Here is a 26,416-nt window from a genome sequence, read left to right as displayed (position 1 = left end):
CTCCTCCTGGCACCCCAGTTGTCTGTGCTGGGCTGGATGTTCAAAGGCAGGGTCTCCTATACACATCATGCAACTGATGCTACATGGAGTAAATGGGCTGTACTAATTACACAATGAGCTCGGATAGGAAATCCCAGTGGTCCAGGAATTCTAGAAGTCATCATGGACTGGCCAGAGGGCAAAGATGTTGGAATGTCACCAGAGGAGGAGGTGATGTGTGCTGAAGAGGCCCCACCGTATAATAAACTGTCAGAAAGTGAAAAGCAGTATGCCTTGTTTACTGATGGTTCTTGCCGTATTGTGGGAAAGCATCGGAGATGGAAGGCAGCTCCATGGAGTTCCCAGTGACAAGTTGCTGAAACTGCTGAAGGAGAGGGTGAATCGAGTCAGTTTGCCGAGGTGAAAGCCATCCAGCTGGCCTTGGACATTGCTGAGCAAGAAAGGTGGCCAGTACTTTACCTCTATGCTGACTCATGGATAGTGGCAAATGCCCTGTGGGGGTGGTTGCAGCAATGGAAGCAGAGCAACTGGCAACACAGAGGTAAACCCATCTGGGCTGCTGCACTGTGGCAAGATATCGTTGCCAGGGTGCAGAACCTGTAGATGCTCATGTACCCAAGAGTCAGGCCACTGAGGAACACCAGAACAACCAACAAGTGGATAAAGCTGCTAAGACTGAAGTGTCTCAGATGGACTTAGATTGGCAATATAAGGGTGAATAATTTTTGGCCTAGTGGGCCCATGACACTTCAGGACATCAGGGCAGAGATGCAACTTACAGATGGGCCAATGATCAAGGGGTGGACTTAACAATGGGCACTATTGTCCAGGTTATTCATGAGTGTGAAACGTGCTGCAATTAAGCAAGCTAAACAGTTAAAGCCTCTTTGGTATGGAGGACGATGGCTGAAGTACAAATATGGGGAGGCCTGGCAAATTGACTATATCACACTCCCACCAACCTGCCAAGGCAAACGCCATGTGCTTAGCATGGTGGAAGCAACCACTGTATGGCTGGAAACATACATTGTGCCCCACGCCACTGCCCGGAACACTATCCTGGGCCTTGAGAAATAGATTTTGTGGCGACATGGCACCCCAGAGAGAACTGAGTCAGACAATGGGACTCATTTCCAGAATAATCTTATAGACACTTGGGCCAAAGAACATGGCATTGAGTGGGTATATCACACCCCTACCATGCACCAGCCTCTGGGAAAATTGAACGGTACAATGAGCTGTTAAAAACTATACTGAGAGCAATGGGTGGGGGAACTTTCAAGCATTGGGATACACATTTACCAACAGCCACCTGGTTGGTCAACACCAGAGGATCTGCCAACAGGGCTGGCCCAGCCCAGTCAGAACTTTTACATACTGTAGAAGGGGACAAAGTTCCTGTAGTGCACATAAGGAATTTGCTAGGGAAGACAGTCTGGGTTATTCCTGTTTCAGGCCAAGGCAAACCCACTCGTGGGATTGCTTTTGCTCAGGGACCTGGATATTCTTGGTGGGTAATGCAGGAAGATGGGGAATTCTGATGTGTACCTCAAGGGGATTTGATTTTAGGGGAAAACAGCCAATGAACTCAACTGTATGCTGTTGCATGCTATGTAGCACTTTTATAGCCCACCAGCTAGATGTCTTCAGGTCACCAGTGACTGGCCCTGACGTCCCTCCAACCATCATCCCAATGAAGAATGAACTTTGACAAAACCAGATGAGCTCAGCAGTGGCCAGATGAGTTCCGCAGTGTCATCAGCAGGCAACAATCCCACACTGCACACCGTCTCTCCTGCTCTGAAAGACTGTTACAAGAGATGAAGCCTGACATCATGGACTGGATGAACTCAGCAGCTTTATAGGGACTGGTCCATGCACTACAGAATGATATCTCTCTCTTTGTGTGTGTGTGGATGTGTATATATATGTATATGAGACAAGAATGATGGTATATTGAAAAATGTGGGATCTGAGTATGACGTGAATGGTATGGAGTAAGGGTGGATACTGTCCTGGGTTCAGCAGTAGCAGTCATTTTTCTCCTTCTTAGTAGCTGGTGCAGTGCTGTGTTTTTGACTTTCAGCCTGGGAACAACGTTGATAACACCGATGTTTTTCGTTGGTGCTTAGTAATGTTTACTCTGACCAAGGGCTTTATGAGTCTCATGCTCTGCCAGGGAGGAGGGGAAGCTGGGAGGAAGCAGAGACAGGACACCTGACCCAGACTAACCAAAGGGGTATTCCATACCACAGCATGTCATGCCGACTAGATAAACTGGGGGCAGTTACCTGGAACAGCTAGATCTCTGCTCAGGTTGGGCTGGGTATCGGTCGGTGGGTGGTGAGCGGTTGTATTCTTTTCCCTTGTTATTTCGTTTATCATTATTATTATTGGTGGTAGCAGCAGTGGTTTTGTGTTATACCTTAGTTACCGGACTGTTCTTATCTCAACCCGTGGGAGTTACATTCTTCCAGTTCTCCTCCCCATCCCTCTGGGAGTGAGGGAAGGAAGGGGGCGAGGGAGGGGGGGGAGTGAGCAGCTCTGTGGTTCTGAGTTACCAGCTGGTCTTAAACCACGACAAAATAAAGCATGCATGGTCACTGTTAACATACCCATTCTCTTTTCTCACAGGAAAGAAGACTGTCATGACTTTACAGTGATAGGGCATTAGGAAAATAGAAATGGGGATATGATTGGTGCTCTAAGAAAATCCAGACTTGTCCGGTATCCCTGCCTTAGAAGATCCCGTGTCTAATGTGTTGCTCTTTTTCAGTCCATTAGCTTGATTGAAAGGGGGAATCCCTCCAGAAGCTTGGAGAACGTTTGCCGCTGGGCACATCAGCAACAGAAGTCAGACCCCAACCACTCTGAGCACCACGATCATGCCATCTTCTTAACCAGGCAAGATTTTGGGCCTGCTGGTATGCAAGGTAATGCTGACCTGGAGCAGAACTGTCTGGGCTTGGTGTTTCTTGGCTAGCATCTGTCAGAAAAGAGGGAGATTTGACAGCTGTGTTATTACAGAATCATAACAGACTTTTTTGTGTTGGAAGGGACCTTAAAGCTCATCCCTGTGCCAGGGCCTCACCACCCTCACAGGGAACAGCTTCTCCCTAATGTTTTATCTCAGTCTCCCCTCTGTCAGGTTAAAGCCATTCCCCCTTGTCCTGTCCCTACAGGCCCTTGTCCAAAGCCCCTCTCCGGGTTACTTGTAGCCCCTTCAGACACTGGAAGCTGCTCTAAGGTCTCCCTGGAGCCTTCTCTTCTCCAGGCTGAACAAGCCCAGCTCTCTCAGCATATCACCAGAGCCGAGCTGCTCCAGCCCTCACAGCATCTCCATGGCCTCCCCTGGACTTGCTCCAGCAGCTCCATATCTCTCTTGTGTTGGGGGCATCAAAGCTGTTATGTGATTCTGAGGCAAAAAGCAATGTAGGCTTTTATTCAGCAAATACTTAAATGTTCAATTTTAAAGATGTGCCGAAGCCTGGTTCTTGTTGGGGTAGGCAAACTGACCATAACTTTCAGTTTCCTCATCTGGCTTTAGAAAAGGCTCTTGTTATTATTAGATATAATAAAAATAGCAACTATTATTATATAAAAAGCTACTTTACATTGTATAAAGCCTCCTATTTACTGTCTCTAAACACCAGGTGTTTGTGTGTGTGTGTGTGTGTGCGCAGGGATCAGTAGGAATGTTCCATGCACTTTTCATTCAACTTTTCTTTTGTTTTGTTGTTTGTTTTGTTTTGGCTGTAGACTTGTTCTTATAGACAGCACACCAGCTACTTGCTCCCTGCATTAATCTTTATGACTCAAGGAAGGGGAAGTAAATTCACAGCATGTGATTTATATCAATGCAGATAAAGGAGAATGTGGGTTAGACCATGTTTTGGCTGTCCAGGTGTGTTTGGTACTTCCGAGGTCCCTTTACCTTGCAGGGGGAGATGAGGGTCTGAGTTTTCTTTTGGGTCTGGACTTTGAAGTGAAACTGAGATGTCAGGCAGGCTTCATTGTCATCAGAAAGGTTTTAGCCATTTACTCTGTTTGACAGCAATTGCAAAGGCAGAGAAAAAATAACCATCAAAAGAAAATAGTCCAGAAGATAATCCTAGGTTCTTCTTACTTTGTAAGTTTATGGAGGGGGAGTCTCATTTACAATAAATATAATGGGCAAAAGAATCAAATGTGACTTCTTTTAACAGGATATGCCCCTGTTACTGGCATGTGTCACCCGGTCCGAAGCTGTACCCTCAACCACGAGGATGGGTTTTCATCAGCTTTTGTTGTTGCTCACGAAACGGGTCATGTGTAAGTCTTAACTTTTACAGTAGATTGCCAACAAAATCTGGAGCTGCATCTCCTGCTTGCATCAGGTGGTTGAATTTTAATGGCCATATGAAAGGTATCCTAATTTTATCTCCATTTCCTTGGAATGCATAGGGGTTTAAGGAATGAAGAGATAGTCAGGAAAGAAATGAAAAAGGAGAGGGGGAGTTTGTTTTCTCAAGGACAAGGCAGAGGTGGGTGAGGAATGTGGAAAGCCCAGGCAGTGGATTCAGAAGCTTATCCGACATCCATAACTTCTTCCTTCTCATTGACTGAAAGTGCTGATTTGGCATCTCATCAGGAATGATAAAATGTGGGTAACTGGTTAAGCAAAGATCTCTGATAGCTGTCTGAATGAATTAATGTCAAGGTACTGAGAATCTGATTTTTGTCTTCTTTAAGCAGCACAGGCTGCTTATTCAGTTCACTGGGGGGAATTTAGCCCCACTGGAGATGACCAGACCACTTGCATATTAACCTGTTTCAGGTTCACATTTGGAGATGAGACATGGTAATCATATTAGCTCTTTGAAGATTCAAAAAGATAACTCTTAGCTCTGTGTTTAAATAGGTGCTTTGGGTCAATGAGTATATGAACGTGAGCAATTCAGTGTCTGAATGAAGAGCTCCTTAATGAGCTGAATTGTTGTTTTCCTTTATCTGAAGCATAAGAAGTCATCATCATCATCATCATCTAGTGATCTCATTTTCTGGTATTAACAAATACAACGAAGTATAACTTAAAGAGTATTGAAACAATCCATATGTTTTGGTAACAGAGAAGATCAGTTTGAAATGCAGGTGGTGTATGTAGAACGCAAAAAACAATTTCATTTTGCATGATTACTTGTGCATGAGAAACTGTTCTCTTCACAGTTGTTTTATACATTGAAGAACAGGTACTGCCTGGGGTCTGATGCTGATTCTTTGTTATAGGCTGGGAATGGAGCACGATGGGCAAGGGAACAGATGTGGGGATGAGACAGCTATGGGGAGTGTGATGGCACCCTTGGTGCAGGCTGCCTTTCATCGTTACCACTGGTCCAGATGCAGCGGCCAAGAACTCAAAAGATACATACAGTAAGGACCTGATAGCACTTGGCGGTAGTTGTTTTCCTATAGGAAATAAAAATCTTGGCAGTTCTGGGATGTGGAGCCAGTGTGCTGCCCTCTGCTAGCCAACAGAGAAGAGAGGCCATCCCAGTGTGATGGAGCAGGCAAAAGCATCATAAAGGGAACCCTTGGCTGTGGGAGCTCCTTTTGATAAACACAGGGGTACTGAGGAATGGGATACCCAGGGTGGCCCAAAGGGTTTCTGCCTTTAAAGGTACCCCAGTAGGATGCTCTGGGCTTTGGGGCAGCAGCAGCAAGACATCACCATAACTTCTGATCATCCTCTTTTCCATGCTCTTCCCCTTCAAATCTATATTAGAAAAGCTATAAGGCTTCCTCACATAGGGCTGCTCTCAAAGTCTGTTGCCTTCTCCATGACAATGATTTCAGGCTCCATGTCAGGTAGCTGGTGTTTTCCCAGGGTTTTTGATTTCTCTAGGAGTTATGCTGTGAAACTGTCATTATGAAGCCCTAAATTCAGAAAAGGAGCTTGCAAAAGTTGTGGAACATAGGTGGTGGTGTGTATGCACATGTCTGAATTAGGGAGAAAAGGAGAACTCCTACAAATATCTACCCTATTGTAGTATCCCTCCATATATGTACCTGTTCATCCAATTCTTACTCAGGCTTCCTTCTCCATTGCAAATACCTGGTTTTGTCAGTAAAAACTGAGTAGTAAAAATGTAATGGGTTGACCCACATCTCCTACAGAAGAAACCCTGTGTGTAACATAAAGCATAAAATAGTAATTGGTTGAGACCTTAGAGCTTCAAGTGAAATATCCCAGCCCACCAGTATCCCTGTTTTAAGGCACCAGAATTAAACAGGAATGAGAAGAAAGCAAGCCTCATTCATACTTTTGGTGTAGTCAGGGCTTCATCCCCATGAAAGCAGGAGATGTCAGATAAGAAGGCCTGTTCTCAGGCTAGTGTACTGTTTCAGAGCTCCATCAAGTCAGTGGAAAGAGTCCTTCTGTGCTCTGGAGAGCAATAACTATGTCAACAGGTCAGAAAACAGGTTGGAGAAAATGAATATTGCCTTGCTAAAAATAAGCACTTCAATTGTGCTGATTAAAAACCCAAATCACTACATCTCATTATTTTTATTTCTGCCTTTCCACAGCTCTTATGACTGTCTTCTTGACGACCCTTTTGAACATGATTGGCCCAAGCTTCCTGAACTGCCAGGCATCAATTATTCCATGGATGAACAGTGCCGCTTTGATTTTGGTGTTGGCTATAAAATGTGCACAGCGGTACGTCCAAGGAAGTCCTTGCAAAGACAAATGGCCAGCCAGCAAGTTGGTGCCTGGTCTTAGTTAACAGCTACAGTATATGCATTTTCTCATAACTGAAGAGCCCTTAATGGAGTAGTTTAAACAGATCTAGAAAGAGGATTGAGATATTTATGTGTGAAACCCAGTCGTATGGGTCATTTGCTTTAATGGTCAAGTGGACAGCAGCACAGTCCACGTGACACAGACTTGTGGTAGTGAACCCAAAGAAGAAAGGGGAAAAAAAAATCTCACTTTCCTCCTGTTTCTGGGTGTCTCCTCCTTTCCTCTTCTCACCAGCTTAGAGCTACAGGATGCAGGGAATAAGCACTGCCCTTCTCTTTCTGAAGATATGTTTGCCCTTTTGTCTCTTATTGATAGCTGTGCATGTGAGATGAATTGACTGGGTGGGATGAATTCTTATCTGAAGAATATTAGTAATTTAACGCTGAATGTCATCTCATAAATGTCCTGCATTTCAGTTCCGAACCTTTGATCCGTGCAAGCAGCTGTGGTGCAGCCATCCAGATAACCCATATTTCTGTAAGACTAAGAAGGGACCTCCACTTGATGGGACTGAATGTGCCCCTGGAAAAGTGAGTGAGGTGTTTTCGCTGTGTTTGTAGTGGAAAGAGCCAGTTACATTCATTTTGGTTAACGGGCAGAGGAAAACAGGGAATTTGCCTGGCATCCTCTGGGTGGAGCCAGAGGAAGTAAATCATGGACATAGAAACTCCAATTGAACTGTAACTCATTCTCAGCCTCTTCTGTGGCCTTTCTGTTATCTTTTTTTTTTTTATTCTTGTCTCATCTGCAAAGTGTACATAAAGTGTCTTTATGAATCCGTGGTAGCAGATAATGCCATCACTGTAGGACCACTTCTTAAAGCCTGTGGTCCAGACATCCTGTGGGTAAATGTTTGTGTAAGCTTAGGATTAGGTCTTTATGTTTCTCTTTTAATATGTCGATTAGTGGGTGTTCTGCTGCTAATTTATTTTTAATTATAAAATTACACTCAGATAAATGTTTGTTCAGCAAATTCCATGTATTTTGAGATACAGGAGAGCCACTCAGACCATCTGAATGTGCCCTTGCCAGCAGCAAAACAACATCCTGCCCAGTGACTAGCCCTCTGTTCCAGTCTGCTGGATAAGTGTGATATTTGGCCAGTATGAGGAAAAAAAAGAAAAAAGAAAGAAATCAGCTAATCCCCAGAAAAACCTTTACCCTGCTAATATTCAGAACACTAAAATCCCTTCCAAAAAGTGGTAGTGACTAAGAGTCAGATGAAACAAAAACTTGAGGAGGGTGGTACATGTTGAGCTTCACATGCCTGCCCATGGCAGGGTTCAGGCTTGGGTTTATTAGCACTGCCTGCTCATTGATGGAGCAGAAGGCCTTCAGGGAGGGTACTCTTGGGCCCAGAGTACATGGACCCTCATCCCTCTGTCCCTGGGACAGTTTCTTCTTGCAGTTGATTCTCTGAGATGCCCCTTCCCAGCCTATGAGCTCACTGCTGTGTGCTTTAAATTTCACTGCAATTACATATTTGATTTGGGGTTTGCTTCTCTTCTTATCTCTTTCTCTTTGCTTGATGTCTCCCAGTGGTGCTATAAAGGTCACTGCATGTGGAAGAACGCTAACCAGCTGAAGCAGGATGGCAACTGGGGACCCTGGACAAAATTCGGCTCCTGTTCCCGGACATGTGGGACTGGAGTTCGCTTTAGGACTCGCCAGTGCAACAATCCAATGTAGGTTCTCTGGCTGGGTGACAGCTCCAGTCAGTGGGCAGTCATTTCAGGTGGCAGTTTAAATAGCATTCACAGTGTGGATGGAGTCTGCCCAAATTTACATTCTGTTCAAGTCCCTTGAGATGCAGCTTTCTGCAGGGAGCCAGGATCATTCTGGGAGAATCCAAGAACTTCCAGAGGAAAGCCTGCAGAAAACCATCCCAAAGGTTTAGCTGATGTGTGAGAGAGTGAGGAGTTCATGGTGTGTGAGCTCAGCAAGCTGCAGGATCAACTTAATTAACCTCTAGTTGTAAATTAGCTAATATTGATAGCATAGATGTGCACACATGTCACTGGTGCATTTGAGTGTGTGCCTTGGGGATGTATGGGCACACGCTGAAGGTTACACCACAGTGTAACTGCTCTGTTCCCATTCCTGTCTCTTCCCACCCCTTTTTTGCAAAACTGTCTCTTTTAAATAGAGTATGAAGTTTCACTTAAAACAAAAGAAAAATCCAGAGACCTCATATCCAGAGGGTTTAGAATGTTTCAAATATTTTCTCCACACAGGCCCGTTAATGGAGGTGAGGACTGTGCTGGCGTCAACTTTGAGTTTCAACTTTGCAATATAGAGGAGTGTCCGAAGCACTTCGAGGACTTCAGAGCACAGCAATGCCAGCAGCGCAATTCCCACTTTGAGTATCAGAGCAGCAAGCACCACTGGCTGCCATATGAGCACCCTGACTGTAAGTTCTGTTATTTGCCTTGATTACAAGTCCTGGCATCCCCATGAGTCTTGTTCCTGAGCCATGCAGAGAACAAAAATAATTGGTGCATGAGCCTTGTATAGGTGAGCAGAAAAACAAAAGCAGAAAGTAGATTAGAAATTAGGCAGAAGCTCTTCCCTGTGAGGGTGCTGAGGCCCTGGCACAGGTTGCCCAGAGAAGCTGTGGCTGCCCCATCCCTGGCAGTGTTCAAGGCCAGGTTGGACAGGGCTTGGAGCAACCTGGTCTAGTGAAAAGTGTCCCTGCTTGTGGCAGGGGCTTGGAACTGATGAGCTGTAAGCTCCCTTCCAACTCGAACCATTCCATGATTCTATGTAAAAAAGATGTCTCCATAAGGAAAGAGTAGAAACAGTTGTAGTTTCCCCACCTTAGGCCAACTAGCTTCTCTTCACTTTCATCCTGCTCTTGGTGAGAACATGGTGTTGCTACACCATATTCTTCATGTTCTTCAAGCCTCTTGAAGGCTTGAAGTGCGCAGCTCCTGGTGGACTAGCTGATAGATGCCCATTGTTTTCAACATGCTGCACTGCCCAGATCCAGCTCTCTGCCACTGGGGTAAAGCTTGGAAAGCTGCTGGTTGGGTCTCTTACCCTCTCTTCAGGACAGCTCTTCATCTTGCACTTGAGTGCAATGTGTCAATGTTTGATAGCTGATGAAAGTATTAAGAGTGTTTTTCTAAGGGCACTGATTTCTGTGGGAATATCATCTCAAAGTGGTAGCATATAATTCTCAGAAAAGCAAATATAGCTGCTTTTTTTCCCTACAGTTGCCTGCTAAAGGTCCTTTCCACCTCTCTTATATTCTCTTCACTCCTTGAGTGGGATATTTTTCTGAAGTACGTCTAGATTGCTCTTAGTTTATGCAGTTGCTTTCCTTTCCTTGCTATACAGCTAATAAGAGATGCCACCTGTACTGTCAATCCAAAGAAACTGGAGGTGTTGCCTATATGAAACAGTTGGCACACGATGGGACTCGCTGTTCCTATAAAGATCCCTACAGCATTTGTGTCCGTGGAGAATGCGTGGTGAGTGATGCTTCCCAAGGTCATCCCTGAGTTGGAGCTGGGCTGTGGCACACTGTGGATAGAATCAATCACAACAGCTCAGTGTGCAGAGATAAACTTTGCTAATGTTTCTGAATTAAGTATTTGCAGCATCATATTCCTCATTAGGCCTTGAGATTTTAAACTAGAGCAGTGGCACAGACCTGGTCCATGGAATGACTTCCTTTCCATTCTTCATGCTTTGTTTCATGTCAGGAAATAATTGTGCCTATTCTTTTGTCTTTCACATCTTAATCTTGATGGATACTGAATATAAAGCAATAATCACCTCCTGTTTATCACATGAAACCCATTATCCACCACCAGATTTGCAAGTAATTGATGTTTAAATAAAACAGATCAGAGCTGGGTGGTTAATTCCCTCTTTGCATTAATTTTGGGGTGGCTTCCCACCATAGCTAAAACTGACAACCAGTGACAAAACCTTCTTTGATATTTTGTGTTTTTTGCTCTTCCTTCTGCAGAAAGTGGGTTGTGACAAGGAAATTGGCTCCAATAAGGTTGACGATAAGTGCGGCGTCTGCGGGGGGGATAATTCTCATTGCCGGACTGTGAAGGAGACCTTCACCCGCACTCCCAAAAAGCTTGGTAGGAATAGCCTTTTCCTGCATCTGGAACAGTTTTTGGTGTCTCTGTCATACTTACTGTTTTTGCAGACCTGCTTTGAGGTAGCACAATGCAAGCTGTAAGCTGATGTGCAAAACCAACTTAGTCGCTGATGAAATGCCATCTTTAAAATGGCAGAATAGTATTTCTGTCCTTTAAAGGAACTGTTAGGAGAAAGCTTCATCAGTCTCAGAAATACGCACCATGCAGAGCATGTTTAGTTCTTCTTTCGAAGTGCTGAAGCCCAGCTAGACCATGTTTGTGATGAATGGGGATACACAGATTTTTGCTAAATGAAAATGAGCAGTGAAATGCAGAAGACATCATCTGACACTACAGCCTCTGTCTGTAGGAGGATTAAAGGAAACATTTTGTTGTGACTAGTTCTACTTTAAGGCTTTCCTGTATTGCTTTTTATTGTTTTCCAGTCTAAGGAAGCTACTCATGGAAATGTATCTTCTGTGTGGCATTTCAGGAGACAGGAGAGAAAGGCTAAGGGCAAGATAATACTAGGATCTGCATTAATGGTTTAGATGTTGGGTAATTGCTGCCATGAAGCATTAATAATTAAATTTAGACAGTGAGCAGCTAAATTAAACTTCGAGATAAATTACTTTGCAACTGGAAATGAAATACATAAAATATGCTGCTGAAATTCTTACTGATTATTACAAACCAATTGGAAAAAAATACTGATTGTAATGCTAAAATTTAGTGATTGTACTTATAAAATTACAGCAAAGAGCCTTTCAGAAAAGGATATTTCCCTGGAGGCTGGTAGACTGGATGAAGAATAATGCAAGAATTATTCAGACTTGGGGAGTAATAGACTTAAGAGTGTAACTTAAGCCTCATATCGATGCTCAAGACTAAAACAGCTAGGAGATCATTCAGGGCAGAGTGCTGTTAATCAGCCACTTAGTTGCAAACTATTATGGAAGTGATAAAGTGTTTATGAAATGTTTATTGTTTTACCATAATTTTGGCAATCTAGTCATTAAAAAAGACTAATTGACCTCTTCCAACAGGAAAACATTTAAGCAAGAGGTGCCAAAAATAATTCAAGTTTCTGGAAAATGAAATCTGCATGTATCCAACTTCAGATCACCTACCTGAATTTTGACTGGTCTGGCTTTCATTGACTATTAACGTTTGCTGGATGTGTCTGATTCTGCTTTAAACTCATTTGAATACACAATGTCATTTTTACTTTACACTTGGAAAGACCATCTGGCTGAGAAACATAGTCAATGAAACCACAAGCCTTGGCTCCCGTAGCACTAATTACAGACATTCTGTTTAAGGGAAGACAAGAGGAGCATTTACATTGCCTAAAAGAGCTCGCAATATTTCCCTCACTGAAACAAAAGAGTATAAAAACATGCTGGGTAAGTTTAAAAGGCTTGTAGGATGAGAGGCATCCATGGCAACGCAAGTTCTTGCTGCAGTTCACATCTCTTTTCTGACACTGACAGATAACACCAAATCAGGCAAAAGCTTTATGTTTCATATGCTTAAAGGATGATCAGTGAAAAGATTGGCATGTGCTGTTTGCACAGTCACTCGTCAGCCAAGAGCATGATTTTACATTTTCCTGGCTCTTCCTTTTTGTCACTTAGATCTTCCAAGGAGCTGAGTATGACAGGTGCACAACAAGCTACCAGTGTATTCACTAGTCTCAAGATCCCCAGAATGAGACGGAGCAGAGTAAAAAACAGAGAGTAATTTGCTCAGCTCTTAAGAAAGGGATCTGCAGAGATTTATCACAATTAAATCTGCATTTGGTAAAGTGAGAATAATAGAACTATTAAAACACTGTGCACTCAGAGTGCTGGTAATGCTCTTGAGTAAAACTTGATGTAGCAGTACCTTTTGACAGATCCCTAGGCAGATTTTAGTTTTCCTAATGACAGTATTTACTGTTATACTAATTACCAGTGGTTTGGACTGATGAATCATTGCAATTTGAAATAAGTATCATGTTCTTTGGGAACAGCTTTTTACTCTTAGCTGTAGAGAGTTGAATTCACTTAAAGCAGCAGCAAAGTTGTTGATGCTTTTTTGTTGTGGTTTAAGCCCAGCCAGCAACCCAGAACCACGCAGCTGCTCACTCACTCCCCAATTTTTTCCTGTTCCTGGCTCCTGGAGAGATGGGGAGGAGAATCAAAAAAATGTAATTCCTACAGGTTGGGATAAGAACAGTCCAGTAACTAAGGTATAACACAAAACCACTACTGCTACCACCAATAATAATAATGATAAGGGAAATAACAAGGGAAGAGAATACAACCACTTACCACCCATCAACTGATACCCAGCTCGATCCAAGTAGCGATCTAACCCTTCCGGGTAACTGCCCCCAGTTTATATAGTGGGCATGACATGCTCTGTTATGGAATATCTCTTTGGCTAGTTTGGGTCAGGTGTCCTGTCTCTGATTCCTCTCAGCTTCCCCTCCTCCCTGGCAGAGCATGAGACTCAGAAAGTCCTTGGTCATGGTAAATATTACTGAGCACCAACTAAAAACATCGGTGCTATCAGCGTTGTTCCCAGGCTGAAGGTCAAAAAGCACTGCACCAGCTACTAAGAAGGAGAAAAATGACTGATACTGCTGAGCCCAGAACAATTTTACATTCACAGTTGTAAATAACTTGTGTTGGCTTCCATACAGACAAGCCTTTTCTGATGTGTAGGGGCAATACCGTTTCTTGCTACACCCTCCTTCCTCCAGTCTTTGATGTCTCAGAAGTAAGCAGACACACTTCAGACATTAACATCTAATAATATGTCAGTAAGTCAAGTCCATTCTAATAGCCTGGCTGATGAGTGATTTGGAAAAAATAAACAGGAGGACTTGTGTTTTTCACCTTGTGTGCTGAGAATGTGTAGGAAACATTTTTGCCTGACTTGTTGGTTGACACAGCCTATAGCAGTGTAGCTAGTCAAGTGACAAATAGATTTGTAACTGGTTTCTCCCTCTGAAAGAGGAAAAACATAAGGAGGTCCTGCCAAACGGGTTACAAAACTATTTGCTCTGTTTCTCTCTGACACTGCTTCTCATTTGGTGATGGATGCCCTCTTCTGCAAGTAGAATCTGGGTCATGTAGCACACTCCTAACTATAGCTGTCACTTTTTCTTTCCATCTCTGCTTTCTTCATTGACTACTACACATGCCAAAGGGTACCTAAAGATGTTTGACATCCCTCCTGGTGCTCGACATGTGTTTATCCAAGAAGACGAGGCTTCTCCTCATTTTCTTGGTAAGTGTTTGTCTCCTCAAGGTTGGCTTTGAGGCATGATGAGAAGCACAAGGCAGTCATACAGAAGAACTTGAGCAATGAGATAATCAAATTCAAGTATTCTGGGTAAATATGTACACTCAGAATTGCATGTTAAGGACTGCAACATCAGTTCAGCAAGCAAACATTTACCTGTCATTTGAATCCTTTGAAATGTTAAACTGATCCCAGTTTGCATGTTTACTAACAAAAGGTTGTCATCACTCACATTTAAATGGGCACTTCCAGAGTAAAAGTTCTGTTTATTGATATGTGAATCGAATTTGATATCTGTAATTATTTTTATTTGCTGCAGATTGTAAGCAACAGGTGGTTTAATGGAACGAATATTGAGGAACTTGTGCTATATATGCAGTCCCTTTATTTATTTTTTCTCACGTAGCATGGTTCATAGTGTTGTCAATCAGTTTGTATCTTACTGCTTACTATTTTCTAACTCTTAAAGGAGAAGAGTGAGATCTTCCATGGACTTTAATGGTCTTTTAATCAGCTCCCCATGTGCTAGAGCGATGTCTTTTGCAAACCCTGCAGGCAGAGTTGGATTAATAACTAAAAATAATTAAGAATAGAAAAGAAAAGAGGGAAAATAAAAAAAGAAAAATAAAGAAATTCTGATTTTGAGATCCAAGTGCGACATTTTGGATCAAGCACAGCCTGACAGTAGCTTTCAGAGAAGCACAGCTTTGCTTTGGCAGCAAGTGGCTTCATGAAGCTGTTCACCAGGTACTCACAGCTCCCGCATTTGGATTATGATAATCATAGGAACTTGTAAGATTTCTGCATAGTTTGTCTGCTCATGCTTTATGATGCATTGGTAAGAGTTGTACAAAAAAAAATAAGACTCTGTCTTTCACATATCTGACATATTGGCTTCTGTTTGGAGCATAATATACTAATACTACTACTACTACTACTACTAATCATCATCATCATCCTCACATTACCTAATTTTCAAGGTGTGGTTTAGGAACCCAAAACCATGTTTCCCAACAGTTCCAATGCCTCAGCTCTTTACTTACTGATTTTAGCATCTGGTACACATATATGCATGCAAAAGAAGCTACAACGTGATGAAGTTGTCATTTTCATAAACTGAGGAAAATAAGAAATGCACTTGGAGACTGCTGGGTGTCTGTTATACTACTACTCATTGCGGGTAATCCTGATTTCGATCTTGGGCAAATAAGGAAGGCAGGTGATCATGAAGATTTGACCTGAGTTCCTTGCAACTACCCATGCTTCTTGGGAACTAAGCTAGTATGGGAAATGTACACATTACATGGGAAGAGGTGCCTCAGTCTAGCTCTAGCTCTAGATCTGTACCTAATTCACATGGATAAGGAGGTACAGAATTGAAGCAAACACACAAAAACATCTGTCATCAAACTGGGATTTGAACGCTGCATGAGACAGCCTTGGAGGGCCTTTCTCTGAGGCAGGGCATCTATAGCAGTTCATAGAATTACAGAGTTGTTTTGGTTGGAAGGGACCTTAAGGCTCATCTAGCTCCTACCCCCCTGCCACAGGCAAGGTCGCCTTCCGCTAGACCAGCTTGCTCAAAGTCCGAACCTGGCTTGCTAGCACATTGGGGCTTTTTTGCACAAGTCCTTCTGTAATATCTCCTGTCAAGTTTCATATAAGCGCCCATGATGGCCATTGTTTGAGAGACACGACTGGCCCTGTTTTCAATCCTTTTAGCAATTAAGAACCAGGCTACAGGACACTACATTCTGAACGGGAAAGGGGAGGAGGCCAGATCCAGATCTTTCATCGACCTGGGTGTGGAGTGGGTGTACAACATCGAAGATGACATTGAGACTCTCCACACTGATGGGCCCTTGCATGATGCGGTGGTTGTGCTGGTAGGTTACATGTCACAGAGTGAGAATATGGTGGGTTTGTCTTCTATAAAAGTGGGTGGCCAGTGTGAAGCTTGTCCTGAGATAAATCTGTGTGGTGTAATGCCTCTCTGAATTGCTCATGCCAAGGAGGTGGCTAATAGCCTGAAGCCTTTTCTCATGAGCTGTTACTCTCATCTAAACTGCTGCCTGTTCATGCAGTGGTAGCATGTTAGCAGCAGCCAAACATATTGCATTGTTGGACATCCTTGGAACACTTTCAGGGGACTAAAAAGGACGCTGCATGTCAAACCCTCTCTGAGACCAGCCCTGCTTTGTTGCCAGATAATGATGGGGCCACACCACCCTTTCATATAATCATAAAATCACAGAAGAGTTTGGGTTGGAAGGGACCTTAAAGCTCATCCAGTTCCAACCCCCTGCCATGGGCAGGAACACCTTTCACTGGACCAGGTTGCTCCAAGCTCCATTCAACCTGGCCTTGAGCACTGCCAGGGATGGGGCAGCCACAGCTTCTCTGGGCAACCTGTGCCAGGGCCTCACCACCCTCACAAGGAACAACCTCTTCCAAATATCTCATCTCTGTCTCTCCTCTGTCAGGTTAAAGCTATTCCCCCTTGTCCTGTCCCTGCAAGCCCTTGTCCAAAGCCCTTCTCCAAGTTTCTTGTAGCCTCTTTAGGTGCTGGAAACTTCTCTAAGGTCTCCCTGGAGCCTACTCTTCTCCAGGCTGAAGAAGCCCAGCTCTCTCAACCTGTCTTCAGAGCAGAGGTGCTCCAGCCCTTGGACCATTTTCGTGGCCCTCCTGTCTCCTGGATAATGCTCTCCCACTTGACCAGCTTAGAACTCTAGCCTAGAAATGTGTCTCATTTTAAACAGCTCTATGTTTATCTTAGTTTTGTTAGTTCTAACTGCCAAGACAACCCCCAATTTGCTTCCCCAGTGAGTTAACTGGCAGTTTTCATGTTTCCCCAAAAAGCCAGGCCTCACTTTCTTTATTTTGCAGAGGAGTAAATAATAGCTCTGGCTTTGTACCACTGTTTACTTTTGGTTATTAATAGATCATTCCTCGGGAGAATGACACGAGATCCAGCCTGACTTACAAGTACATCATTCATGAGGACTCAGTACCAACTATCAACAGCAACAACGTCCTTCAGGAAGAAGTAGACACTTTTGAGTGGGCATTGAAGAGTTGGTCACAGTGCTCCAAACCCTGTGGTGGAGGTAAACAGATGGTGTAGCACCTTCTTGTCATGAATGACCAGTTACCCAAAGTGGAAAATGAAAAGGTGGGGGAAGCGAATAATTTACAACTCTTGGCCTTCCATTTCTTTAAAAGCAGTTTGTTATTTTGCATACCCCAGCTTAAAATATCTTACGTGGCTTATTATTCAGTGTGTCACATTTGCAGTCTAGGAAGAAAAAGTTTTTTTTAGGTGTTTAATTCAATACCCAAAGCTGTTGTGGAAGTACGGACTCAGACATTCATGCTGCTGAGCATTCACTTGAGTTATGGCAGGTACATCACTCTTTGGTAAAGAATAGGGAATGCAAATGTCAAAATAACTTTAACTCTTGTATACATGTCCTGGGTTCAGCAGTAGCAGTCATTTTTCTCCTTCTTATTAGCTGGTGCAGGGCTGTGTTGAACAGCTGATGTGTTGTGGTAGCAAAAACACTAAAAGTTGACTTGGGTTCATTCCCATGTTAGCTAGTGACCCGCTGCTTGATGTTAAGGAGGTAATTTCTTCTCTGCTATGGTGTGATTTGTGTGTAGTGCAGAGGTTTCCCTAAGGGGTCATAACTGTCCCTTCTGGCCTTAAAGACCTATTGCAGTGTCATGTTATCAATTGGCCATGAAACTGATATTTAAGCCATAAATTCTAACAAGGACCTGTTTTTCCTAATTTTTTTTTCTGAACTATTTTCAGGGTTTCAATACACCAAATACGGGTGTCGCAGGAAAAGCGATAACAAAATGGTTCATCGCAGCTTCTGTGAAGCCAGCAAAAAGCCCAAACCCATCCGTAGAATGTGCAACCTTCAGGAATGCACCCAGCCTCTGTAAGTACACCTTAAGTAAGTACTTAAAGATAGAGGTGGTTGTGCTTTGCAGTCAGAAGGTGACCCAGGCCAAATTGGGTAGGTAGTATGCTGATAGCTTTTTAGGCTGGAGTTGTTATGTTGTGGGGTTTTTTTTTCTACCTATAGAAGAAAGGTTATTGATCTTATTGAATGGTTTAATCTCAAAAATACTGTGTCCTAATACCTGGCAGCAGTATGGATCATCAGTACAAGGTGTTGTGGCATCTCCTTCCTTGTTTCTTCCCAGCTGGACAGCAGATGAGTGGGAGCATTGCACCAAAAGCTGTGGGAATTCTGGGTACCAGCTCCGTACAGTGCGCTGCATCCAGCCGCTTCATGATGGTGTGAACCGCTCCGTCCATTCCAAGTACTGCAGTGGAGACCGCCCTGAGAGCCGCCGGCCATGCAACCGCGTACCATGTCCTGCACAGTGGAAGGCTGGACCCTGGTCTGAGGTAGGTGAGCCATGTGTGGGTCTTACACCTTGGTGAACATCCCGTCCCTCCCAAGTCAGGTCTGTGCCAGACAACTTCCAAAAACATAGAAATTTGCAGCAGATAATGCCTTTAAGCTTCATGATCTTTTATAGCTCTCCAGACTTCTCCAGAAACCAGCAAGGAAAACATTCACAATAGTGAACCGTGTCCTTGGCTTCATCCCAAGCAGTGTGAGCAGCAGGTCAAGGGAGGGTGTTCTCCACCTCTACTGTGTTCTGGGGAGAACCCCCACTGCAGCCCTGCATCCATCTCTGAGACAGCAACACAAGAGGGACGTGGAGCTGTTGGAGCAAGTCCAGAGGAGGCCATAGCGATGCTGTGAGGGCTGGAGCGGCTCTGCTCTGGAGACAGGCTGAGAGAGCTGGGCTTGTTCAGAAAGGAGAAGGCTCTGGGTAGACCGTAGAGCAGCTTCCAGTGCCTAAAGAGGCTACAAGAAACCTGGAGAGGGGCTTTGGGCAAGGTCCTGCAGGGACAGGACAAGGGGAATGGCTTTAACCTGACAGAGGGGAGGTTGAGATGTTAGGAAGAAGTTCTTCCCTACGAGGGTGCTGAGGCACTGGCACAGGGTGCCCAGAGAAGCTGTGGCTGCCCCATCCCTGGCAGTGTTCAAGGCCAGGCTGGACAGGGCTTGGAGCAACCTGGTCTAGTGGAAGGTGTCCCTGCCCATGGCAGGGGGTTGGAACTGATGAGCTTTAAGGTCCCTTTCAACCCAAAACACTCTGTGATTCTATGAATATCAGATACACAGTCCTGCAAAAGAAATATTGGAAGTTTGCTTGTTTTTCTCCAAGTTGCCTACTTCTCACTTCTGCTTCTGAGGGTCACATAACATTTTTTTACTTATTTGGGCTGTTTTGGAATCAGAGTTTCTGCAAGTGTTGCTATTGTTGTAATGACTTTGGAGGAAATAGCTGAACCCTACAGCTAACTCAGTGAACACTGAGTTTCTCTGCCCTTTGAATTCTCTTTACATTATGTTTTCAAATTCAGGGATTGGCTTAGAGGAAGAAAAAGTAGGAAAATTCATAATATGCCTTAATAATAAATTTAACATTACAGAAAGCAAGAACCAAAGGAAAAACTGTCCTCTTTTGCCGACTTCTTCATTATGTCAGGCTTCACCCAAGTCACCTTTCAAAACCAATTGCTGGAATGTGCAGCCTGACCTGAAAGCCAACCTTGGCCTATTTCAGACACACAAATTTTTGCACATGGTTGTGAAAGCTCAATATCCTGTCTTGTCTTGTGTTCCATAGTGTTCCGTGACCTGTGGGGAGGGAACTGAGACCCGGCAGGTCATGTGCCGTGCTGGTGACCAGTGCAATGGAGAAAAGCCAGAAGCAGTGAGGGTTTGTAAACTCGCTCCCTGTAACGGTAAGAGGATGTCTCAAAATGACTGTGGGTATTTTATGGGTGGTGGGTAGCAGTTCTATAGGATGAGTGTCACAGACATTCCTGCCTCAATGCAGCCTGTTAAAAGAGCACAGTGCTGGGTAGAGATGCTAGGCAGCCTTCCTTGGAGATTATCCCACTTTTTTTCCAGCTAAAGGCTCCCTGTTGTTTAGTCTAGCACATTACTGATACCATAGCTGCAGGTGACCTGTGCTTCTCACACACTTGTTTTGTAAAGATGATAAAATATGGGGTCAAACACATGAGCCAGAGGTACATGGCTGAAATTGTGGTGAAGGTCAACCCAAATTAAATCCTGCTTGACATCTAAATCCCAGGATAAGTTACACAAGTCACCATTGAGGAAATTAAAAAAAAAAAAAACCCTTCATAAAAATGGAAGCACAGAGCACTTATAAGGTTCCTGGGAATCTCATTGCATTGTTCTCATAGTGTTTTCTGAACAGATTCTTAAACTATTGATAACAAAGCCTTTCCTCGTTTGACTGTCTGAGATTTGGGGGTTAGTTGGTTTTTAAATCCCTCATGGTAGTCATCACTAGCTGGTAAGAAAAAATAGAGTAAGGATTCTTTGAAGGTGCAACGTGCTTTCCCAAAGAGTGATTCTTTTTCCCTAAGTCTGGTCAATGTGTCTGCTTTTGCTCTTGTTTTCTGCCAATGAAAGAACTCGGGCAGAAAACAATTCTAAAGAGTTATAAAATGTTTTACCCACTAGGTGGGAGCAAACCACTACCTGTGACTAAACAAGTACAAGGTTCAGACCCCTGGTTTTCCCCGTGAGAAATCTGACTTTAAGCATTGTCATAACTTTTGACAGGGGCATGTAGGGACAGGACAAGGGGAATGGCTTTAAAGTAGCAGAGGAGAAATTTAGTTTAGATGTAAGGAAGAAGTTCTTCCTCTTGCAGGTGATGAGGCCCTGGCACAGGTTGCCCAGAGAAGCTGTGGCTGCCCCATCCCCGTCCAGTGTTCAAGGCCAGGTTGGATGGGGCTTGGAGCAACCTGGTCTACTGGAAGGTGTTCCTGCCTTTGTATTATTCATGCAAAATTCCTGCTGAAAATTGTCAGCAATGAGTATGTCCCTGTGCAAAGCTGTGGATTTAATGTTAAGCTTGCAAGAACCACCAAACATCTATCCAAGGAAGCACATCAGGGTTAGAAGCAAGAGTAATCTTTTTATGACTTGCTACAGTCATATAATTTGCTATTTCTAAAGAAGGTCCTACAACCCCAGTGATGTATGTGTGAAATTCAACTGAGTTCGGTGGAATTAAGCTGATTGACACTGTTGGAGAGGTTGGACTCCAGTTAATATGGGAAAACAGGAAAACTTGGACACCTCACATAGTGTTGACATGTGTGAGGCAGCATTTGTACACAGGTGACAAAGTACTGCAGTACAGAAAGCAAATTTCATTCCAGAGCTGAATAAGTGGTGTCACATGCCATCTGTTGCTCAGTGAGATGCTGACTCATGGAATGGAAACAAGACTTGGAACAGACTTTCTCAATTAGCTGGGGTTAACTTTTGGCTTTCCACATTAGAGTTTTGCGTATTCCTATTGTAAGTGGTATCCATCAACAGCATTTCAAGCCAGCCATGTTATCTGGGAAAAACTCTGCTGGTGGAAGTTCTTTGCTGGTCCCTCACAGGGAGACTTGTTTGGGTAGAACCTGACACTGCAGCACGTAGCCTGTTTGAGGGTCCTTGGAGAGGTCTGTAGGAAGGGAATTATTGATTTTAAAATAGGAAGATGCTCTTCTGTTTGGTGTTGACCCTGCTGCAGGGCTGGACAAGGTGGCTTTCTGAGAAGCCTTCCTGCATTACTCAGTTGGGCATTCATGCTGCCAAGGTGCACAGTAATCCAAACTGCATGGATAAATAACAGCATAAATGAGCAGTACGATGAGTTAGCTTCAAGGAGGAGAACAAAAAGGAAGTATTAAACTTCCTAATTGTAAAATATGCAGTTCATTTCAAATGCCCAGAGCCAACCTTCCACCTTCCTTTGTGCTGTGACACAGCTCTGCTCAGATACTCACTGAGAATTGGACTTGTTTTCTGTGAAATGAGAGTGAAGTTTAAATTTCAGCTCACATTCCCATACAGAATACCAAACCACCCAGAGTATGGGGTACTGACTGTGTATGGACTGACTGTACCTTGGTACTTTTCTCCATTTGTGGAACAAATGTCCAGCAAATGCCTAAAGAAATGTTGACATTTTGGGGATCTCTAACAGATCTTGGACCTATGAAAGATCTTTTCCCTGACTGAAAGCAATGCCACGCACTTAACTTCAAGGCATTGTACATGTCCCCTATCTGTTAAGAGCTTTCCTTCACTTCTCCACTCACTGAAACACTCAGACTATCCAAACAAAGCTTTATCCAACTATAACATTTTAAGACATCATCCAAAAGGCATCTTTGAGAGATACCTACCATAGGCTAGAGGTGACCTAGGGGTGGGTAGGACTTTATTTGGCCTGGTACATGGGAGCTCTAGCAGCTCAGCACTGGAAATTGTGTGTAGCCCAAATATAATATGCCTTTCCACAACTCTTTGCTTCTGATCTGTGCAAAAGCTGATGTTTTCCAAGTGATGACAAATTTCTTTGGTTCCAAACTAGGGTTATTTTTGAGGGTAGTTCCGGGCATGAAGCATCTCAGGTTGTCTATTTAGAACAGCCCATTGTTTGTGAAACATGCTGTTGGAGCATTTCAGTGCTCTTCACTAGATCTGCCATCAACATGACGTTTGTTTTGCAGATGAGCCCTGCCTGGGAGACAAATCCATCTTCTGTCAGATGGAGGTGCTTGCACGATACTGTTCCATCCCTGGCTACAACAAGCTATGCTGTGAGTCCTGTGGTAAACGCAGCAGCACCCTCCCACCACCACTCCTCACCGAAGCTGCTGCAGCTGAAAAGGAAGCAACATTTGATCAGGGCCACCTGCCTGGGGCATTGCTGATGCCAACACTGGTAGTGCCCCACCATGCACAGTTCCTGTCTGGGAGGAGCAATCTGGGTAGGCTTCCTTCTGGAGAAGATGCCAATCCACACATCTCCCCATCCAACACCAAGCCCAGTGGGGCTGAGTTCCCACAATGGAGAGTCCCTCCAGCAAAGAAGACTTCTAGGCTGTTGGCTTTGCTGCACCAGTCACCTGCCAACAGCAGCAGTCTCAGTCCTCAGCATGCCCTTGGGTTGGCAGCGGCCATTCCTGCTGTGGCAGCTAATAACACCATAGCAGGGGCTCCTTCTCTATCAAGAACCTCAAGGAAGAGCACGAAGCATATTGAGAAAAGATGGCCTTCAAGATCCTCCACTGTGGAACGATGAATCTGAATGCCTTGGAAGGACAGTATTGGGAAGAAGCTTGATTTAGTCCTTACTTCTAGACACTATGGTGCATGCTGCTTTCCACAAGCAAGACACTGCAGGTCATCAACTCATTTTCCTTGTAAATACAAAGAACGAGAAGTGCTGGTTCACTTTCTAGTTGCTCCTCCTGTCCTTCTCCCATCCTGCATTACCTGGCTGGCTTGAACACATTGGAGGAATGCACCAAAGGATACTCCTCATGGTGAGCAGATGTTGCTGAGAGCATCAGTCAAGCTCTAGTACAGAAAAGCAGCCCTGACGTCAGGGTTCTAAACACTCCCGTGTAGAAAACGCCCTACCACAAGACATACCAGATGTTTACACTCTACAAAATGCTATTGCAATGGAACAAGGGAATCTATAAGACTTGTTTTGCTAATTTATCTATAGGAATGGATCTGGTATGAGCAACTTTGCACCATTGTGTAAATCCTGTATATTGCAAAAAACCAGTATTCTTTTTAAGAGGTTTGTGCTGTCAGACAACTGTTGACCTATGTTGCATTCTAGACAAGTACTAGGTGCCTGCCACTGAGTGCTGCCTTATTGCCATTCCAGGAGCTGATGTGTAAAGCAGCATTGTCATGAAAGGAGGAGTTCCATTTTCAGATGAATTATATCTCCCGACACTAGGAAAAGGTGTTTACCAACAGTGTGATGCTTTCTTTTAAAACTGGGGAAAATGTGTGAACCTAAAGGTTTACTTCTAGCCAATGAAAAGTAGGTTTAGAAACTTTAGTGTAATTCCAGTCACAAGTTGGAAAAAGCATTTTATGTGCCTGTGAGATGAACACTGAGCTGGCATCACCTTGGTGTCAGGGCAGTGGTGCCGTCCTGTAGGTCTCCCTTTCCTGAAGGGGTCAGACTGGAGTAGGAAGAAGCCATGTAAATACTGTAAGTACTGTGATGTTCACCAGTCAAACACGAGTTCTGTTCTCCAGCTGATCTCTTTGTAATTTCTGAAGCCGAAAAAGCATCACAGAGCTAGAATAGGCACTAACAAGAAATAGCTGTGAGAAGAAACCAGATTTATTACTGTTTTCCCAACTGGAAGCATTGATTTCAAGGTGAGAGAGGTATTTATTTTTCAGCAGGGCTCACCTCAAAGCTCCACAACCACAATGCATCTGACTGCAAGAACGTGCTAGTACTTTATGTCAATACCCATCTTGTTCACAGTCCACCCAATCACACTCTCTCCTGTGTGTTGCTGTAAAGTACTTGTATATAGGATTGAGAACTAAAGATATTTATTAAAAGTGGATTTCTTGATAGTATTTTATGTACTGAATATTTACACTAAGGGCAACTGACTATTCTTTTTTGCTAAGATAAAATAGAGATGTGTAATTAGCCATGTGTACATCTTATGTCATATGGATAGAACAGAAATTTAAGCTAACTAAACTACTGTAGAGAAATTGTTGATCTTCTGCTTTAAAAATAAGTAAGTCTTATGACAGCTTTTTTATTCCAAGCATCTTTAATTTCTAAACAGGTTATTAAAGTTTCATGTGCAATTTTTGCTTCCCCATAAAGAGCCCTCATGTTCCACCCATTTAAAATGCCAATGAGTACGTCCCCCTAAAATGCTATCAAGTAGATCAGGACCCCAAAGATGACATTCTAGAAACATCAGTAGTGATTATGCAGAGTTGCCAGGAAGCAATAAGGATTAAATTTGTGGAAAATTAAGGATGAAGACTTTTAAAGTAAAGGAGAATGTCGGTAGGTTGATGCTGGTGGGGGAAGTCCAGGGTCATAGCATGCATCGCACAGTATGCCATCTAACCTACCAAAGTATTGACACCCATACAGAACTGCTGCTGCCTTTCCACAGGACTTTTGGAAGGCCAAGAAATCAGCTTTAAGCAGATGGTGCAGAGCCTCAAACAGAAACAGAAATGTGTCTGTTTCTTTACAATTCCCCCAAAGGCGAATTCTCTTTCCTCTGTCTTTCTTTTACTCATACACAATGTGGGTGTAGATAATCCTTGTACCTCTTGGATTTCTTTTCTACCAAGCTAATTTCTCTTTCTGTCAAATGTACACTACTGACTGACACTGTTTGTTGTATGGGGAGCACGTAACAATAAAATCTTTCACATAAGATGCCTTTCTCTGGTCTGATTCACATGGGAGGATCCGGCTTCTGCGTTTTCAAGCTGTCTTCTGCAAAATGAAGGGTTGTTTATATCCCAGGCATAACTGTTGCAGCCTGGGGGAGGAGAGGAGAATTCCACACAGTTCTTTCAAGGTAAGCCCCCTCTTTTGCCCCCCCTTTTTTTTTTAACCAAAACCCAGAAAATTAATACTAAGAAGATACAACATAAATTTGCAACCCATTGCATTGACAAAAGAAGTTTGTATCACTCAGTTTAGCTTCAGGTCTCAGCTAAACCTCTGCTGTACAACATTCCTGTCCATAACCTTGTTCATGGTACATTCAAGCTGAGAGAGCTGGGATTGTTTGGTCTGGAGAAGAGGAGGCTCCAGGGAGACCTTAGAGCAGCATCCAGTGCCTAAAGGGGCTACAAGAAACCTGGAGAGGGGTTTTTGGGACAGGCCTGTAGGGACAGGACAGGGGGGAATGGCTTTAAACAGACAGAGTCTAAACCAGTATGTGATTCTGCCAAAAAATATATTCTCTGAGTATGTTCTTGACAGTTTTGAGCTGGGCAAGTAAATCTGAAGTAAGAGTCCAGTTGAACTCAAATTCTCATCAAGAACACCAATACTGGTATTTCATAAGCAATAGTCTTAAAGTGCCATTTAAGAATCACTTGAGAGTGCTAAAAACTGATCCTAATCCCAGCTCAGCATGTGGACTGTTAGGGTGCATGGCTTGTAACTGTCAATGACAGCACTTGTAAACCACTGGTTTCCACTTCTGGAATGGCAATGGTGTCTGTTTGAATGGGAAATGGCAACTTGAGCTGCTCTTGCAACTTAAGCATGTTGCCAGATGAGAGCT

General features: G+C 43.6%; 1 protein-coding gene across 1 annotated transcript in view; it reads left to right on the top strand.

Moving 5' to 3' along the window:
* Positions 1-25,558, top strand: part of ADAMTS3 (ADAM metallopeptidase with thrombospondin type 1 motif 3) — a 99,997-nt gene extending 74,439 nt beyond the window's left edge. The window contains exons 7-22 of the mRNA XM_005144135.3: positions 2,777-2,933; positions 4,206-4,311; positions 5,266-5,409; positions 6,565-6,697; positions 7,198-7,311; positions 8,321-8,466; positions 9,016-9,191; positions 10,121-10,254; positions 10,758-10,881; positions 14,080-14,160; positions 15,898-16,061; positions 17,117-17,282; positions 17,990-18,122; positions 18,391-18,598; positions 19,897-20,014; positions 22,826-25,558. Coding sequence (XP_005144192.1) covers positions 2,777-2,933; positions 4,206-4,311; positions 5,266-5,409; positions 6,565-6,697; positions 7,198-7,311; positions 8,321-8,466; positions 9,016-9,191; positions 10,121-10,254; positions 10,758-10,881; positions 14,080-14,160; positions 15,898-16,061; positions 17,117-17,282; positions 17,990-18,122; positions 18,391-18,598; positions 19,897-20,014; positions 22,826-23,400 — 2,679 coding nt within the window. The 3' untranslated portion in view covers positions 23,401-25,558. The remainder of the gene's footprint in view (positions 1-2,776; positions 2,934-4,205; positions 4,312-5,265; positions 5,410-6,564; positions 6,698-7,197; positions 7,312-8,320; positions 8,467-9,015; positions 9,192-10,120; positions 10,255-10,757; positions 10,882-14,079; positions 14,161-15,897; positions 16,062-17,116; positions 17,283-17,989; positions 18,123-18,390; positions 18,599-19,896; positions 20,015-22,825) is intronic.
* Positions 25,559-26,416: the final 858 nt, after the last annotated feature.

The sequence above is a fragment of the Melopsittacus undulatus genome, chromosome 5 (assembly GCF_012275295.1).
Source record: "Melopsittacus undulatus isolate bMelUnd1 chromosome 5, bMelUnd1.mat.Z, whole genome shotgun sequence".
NCBI classification, from domain to species: Eukaryota; Metazoa; Chordata; class Aves; order Psittaciformes; family Psittaculidae; genus Melopsittacus; species Melopsittacus undulatus.
The sequence above is the reverse complement of the archived record's forward strand: the minus strand, read 5'-3'. Positions and strand labels throughout refer to the sequence as shown.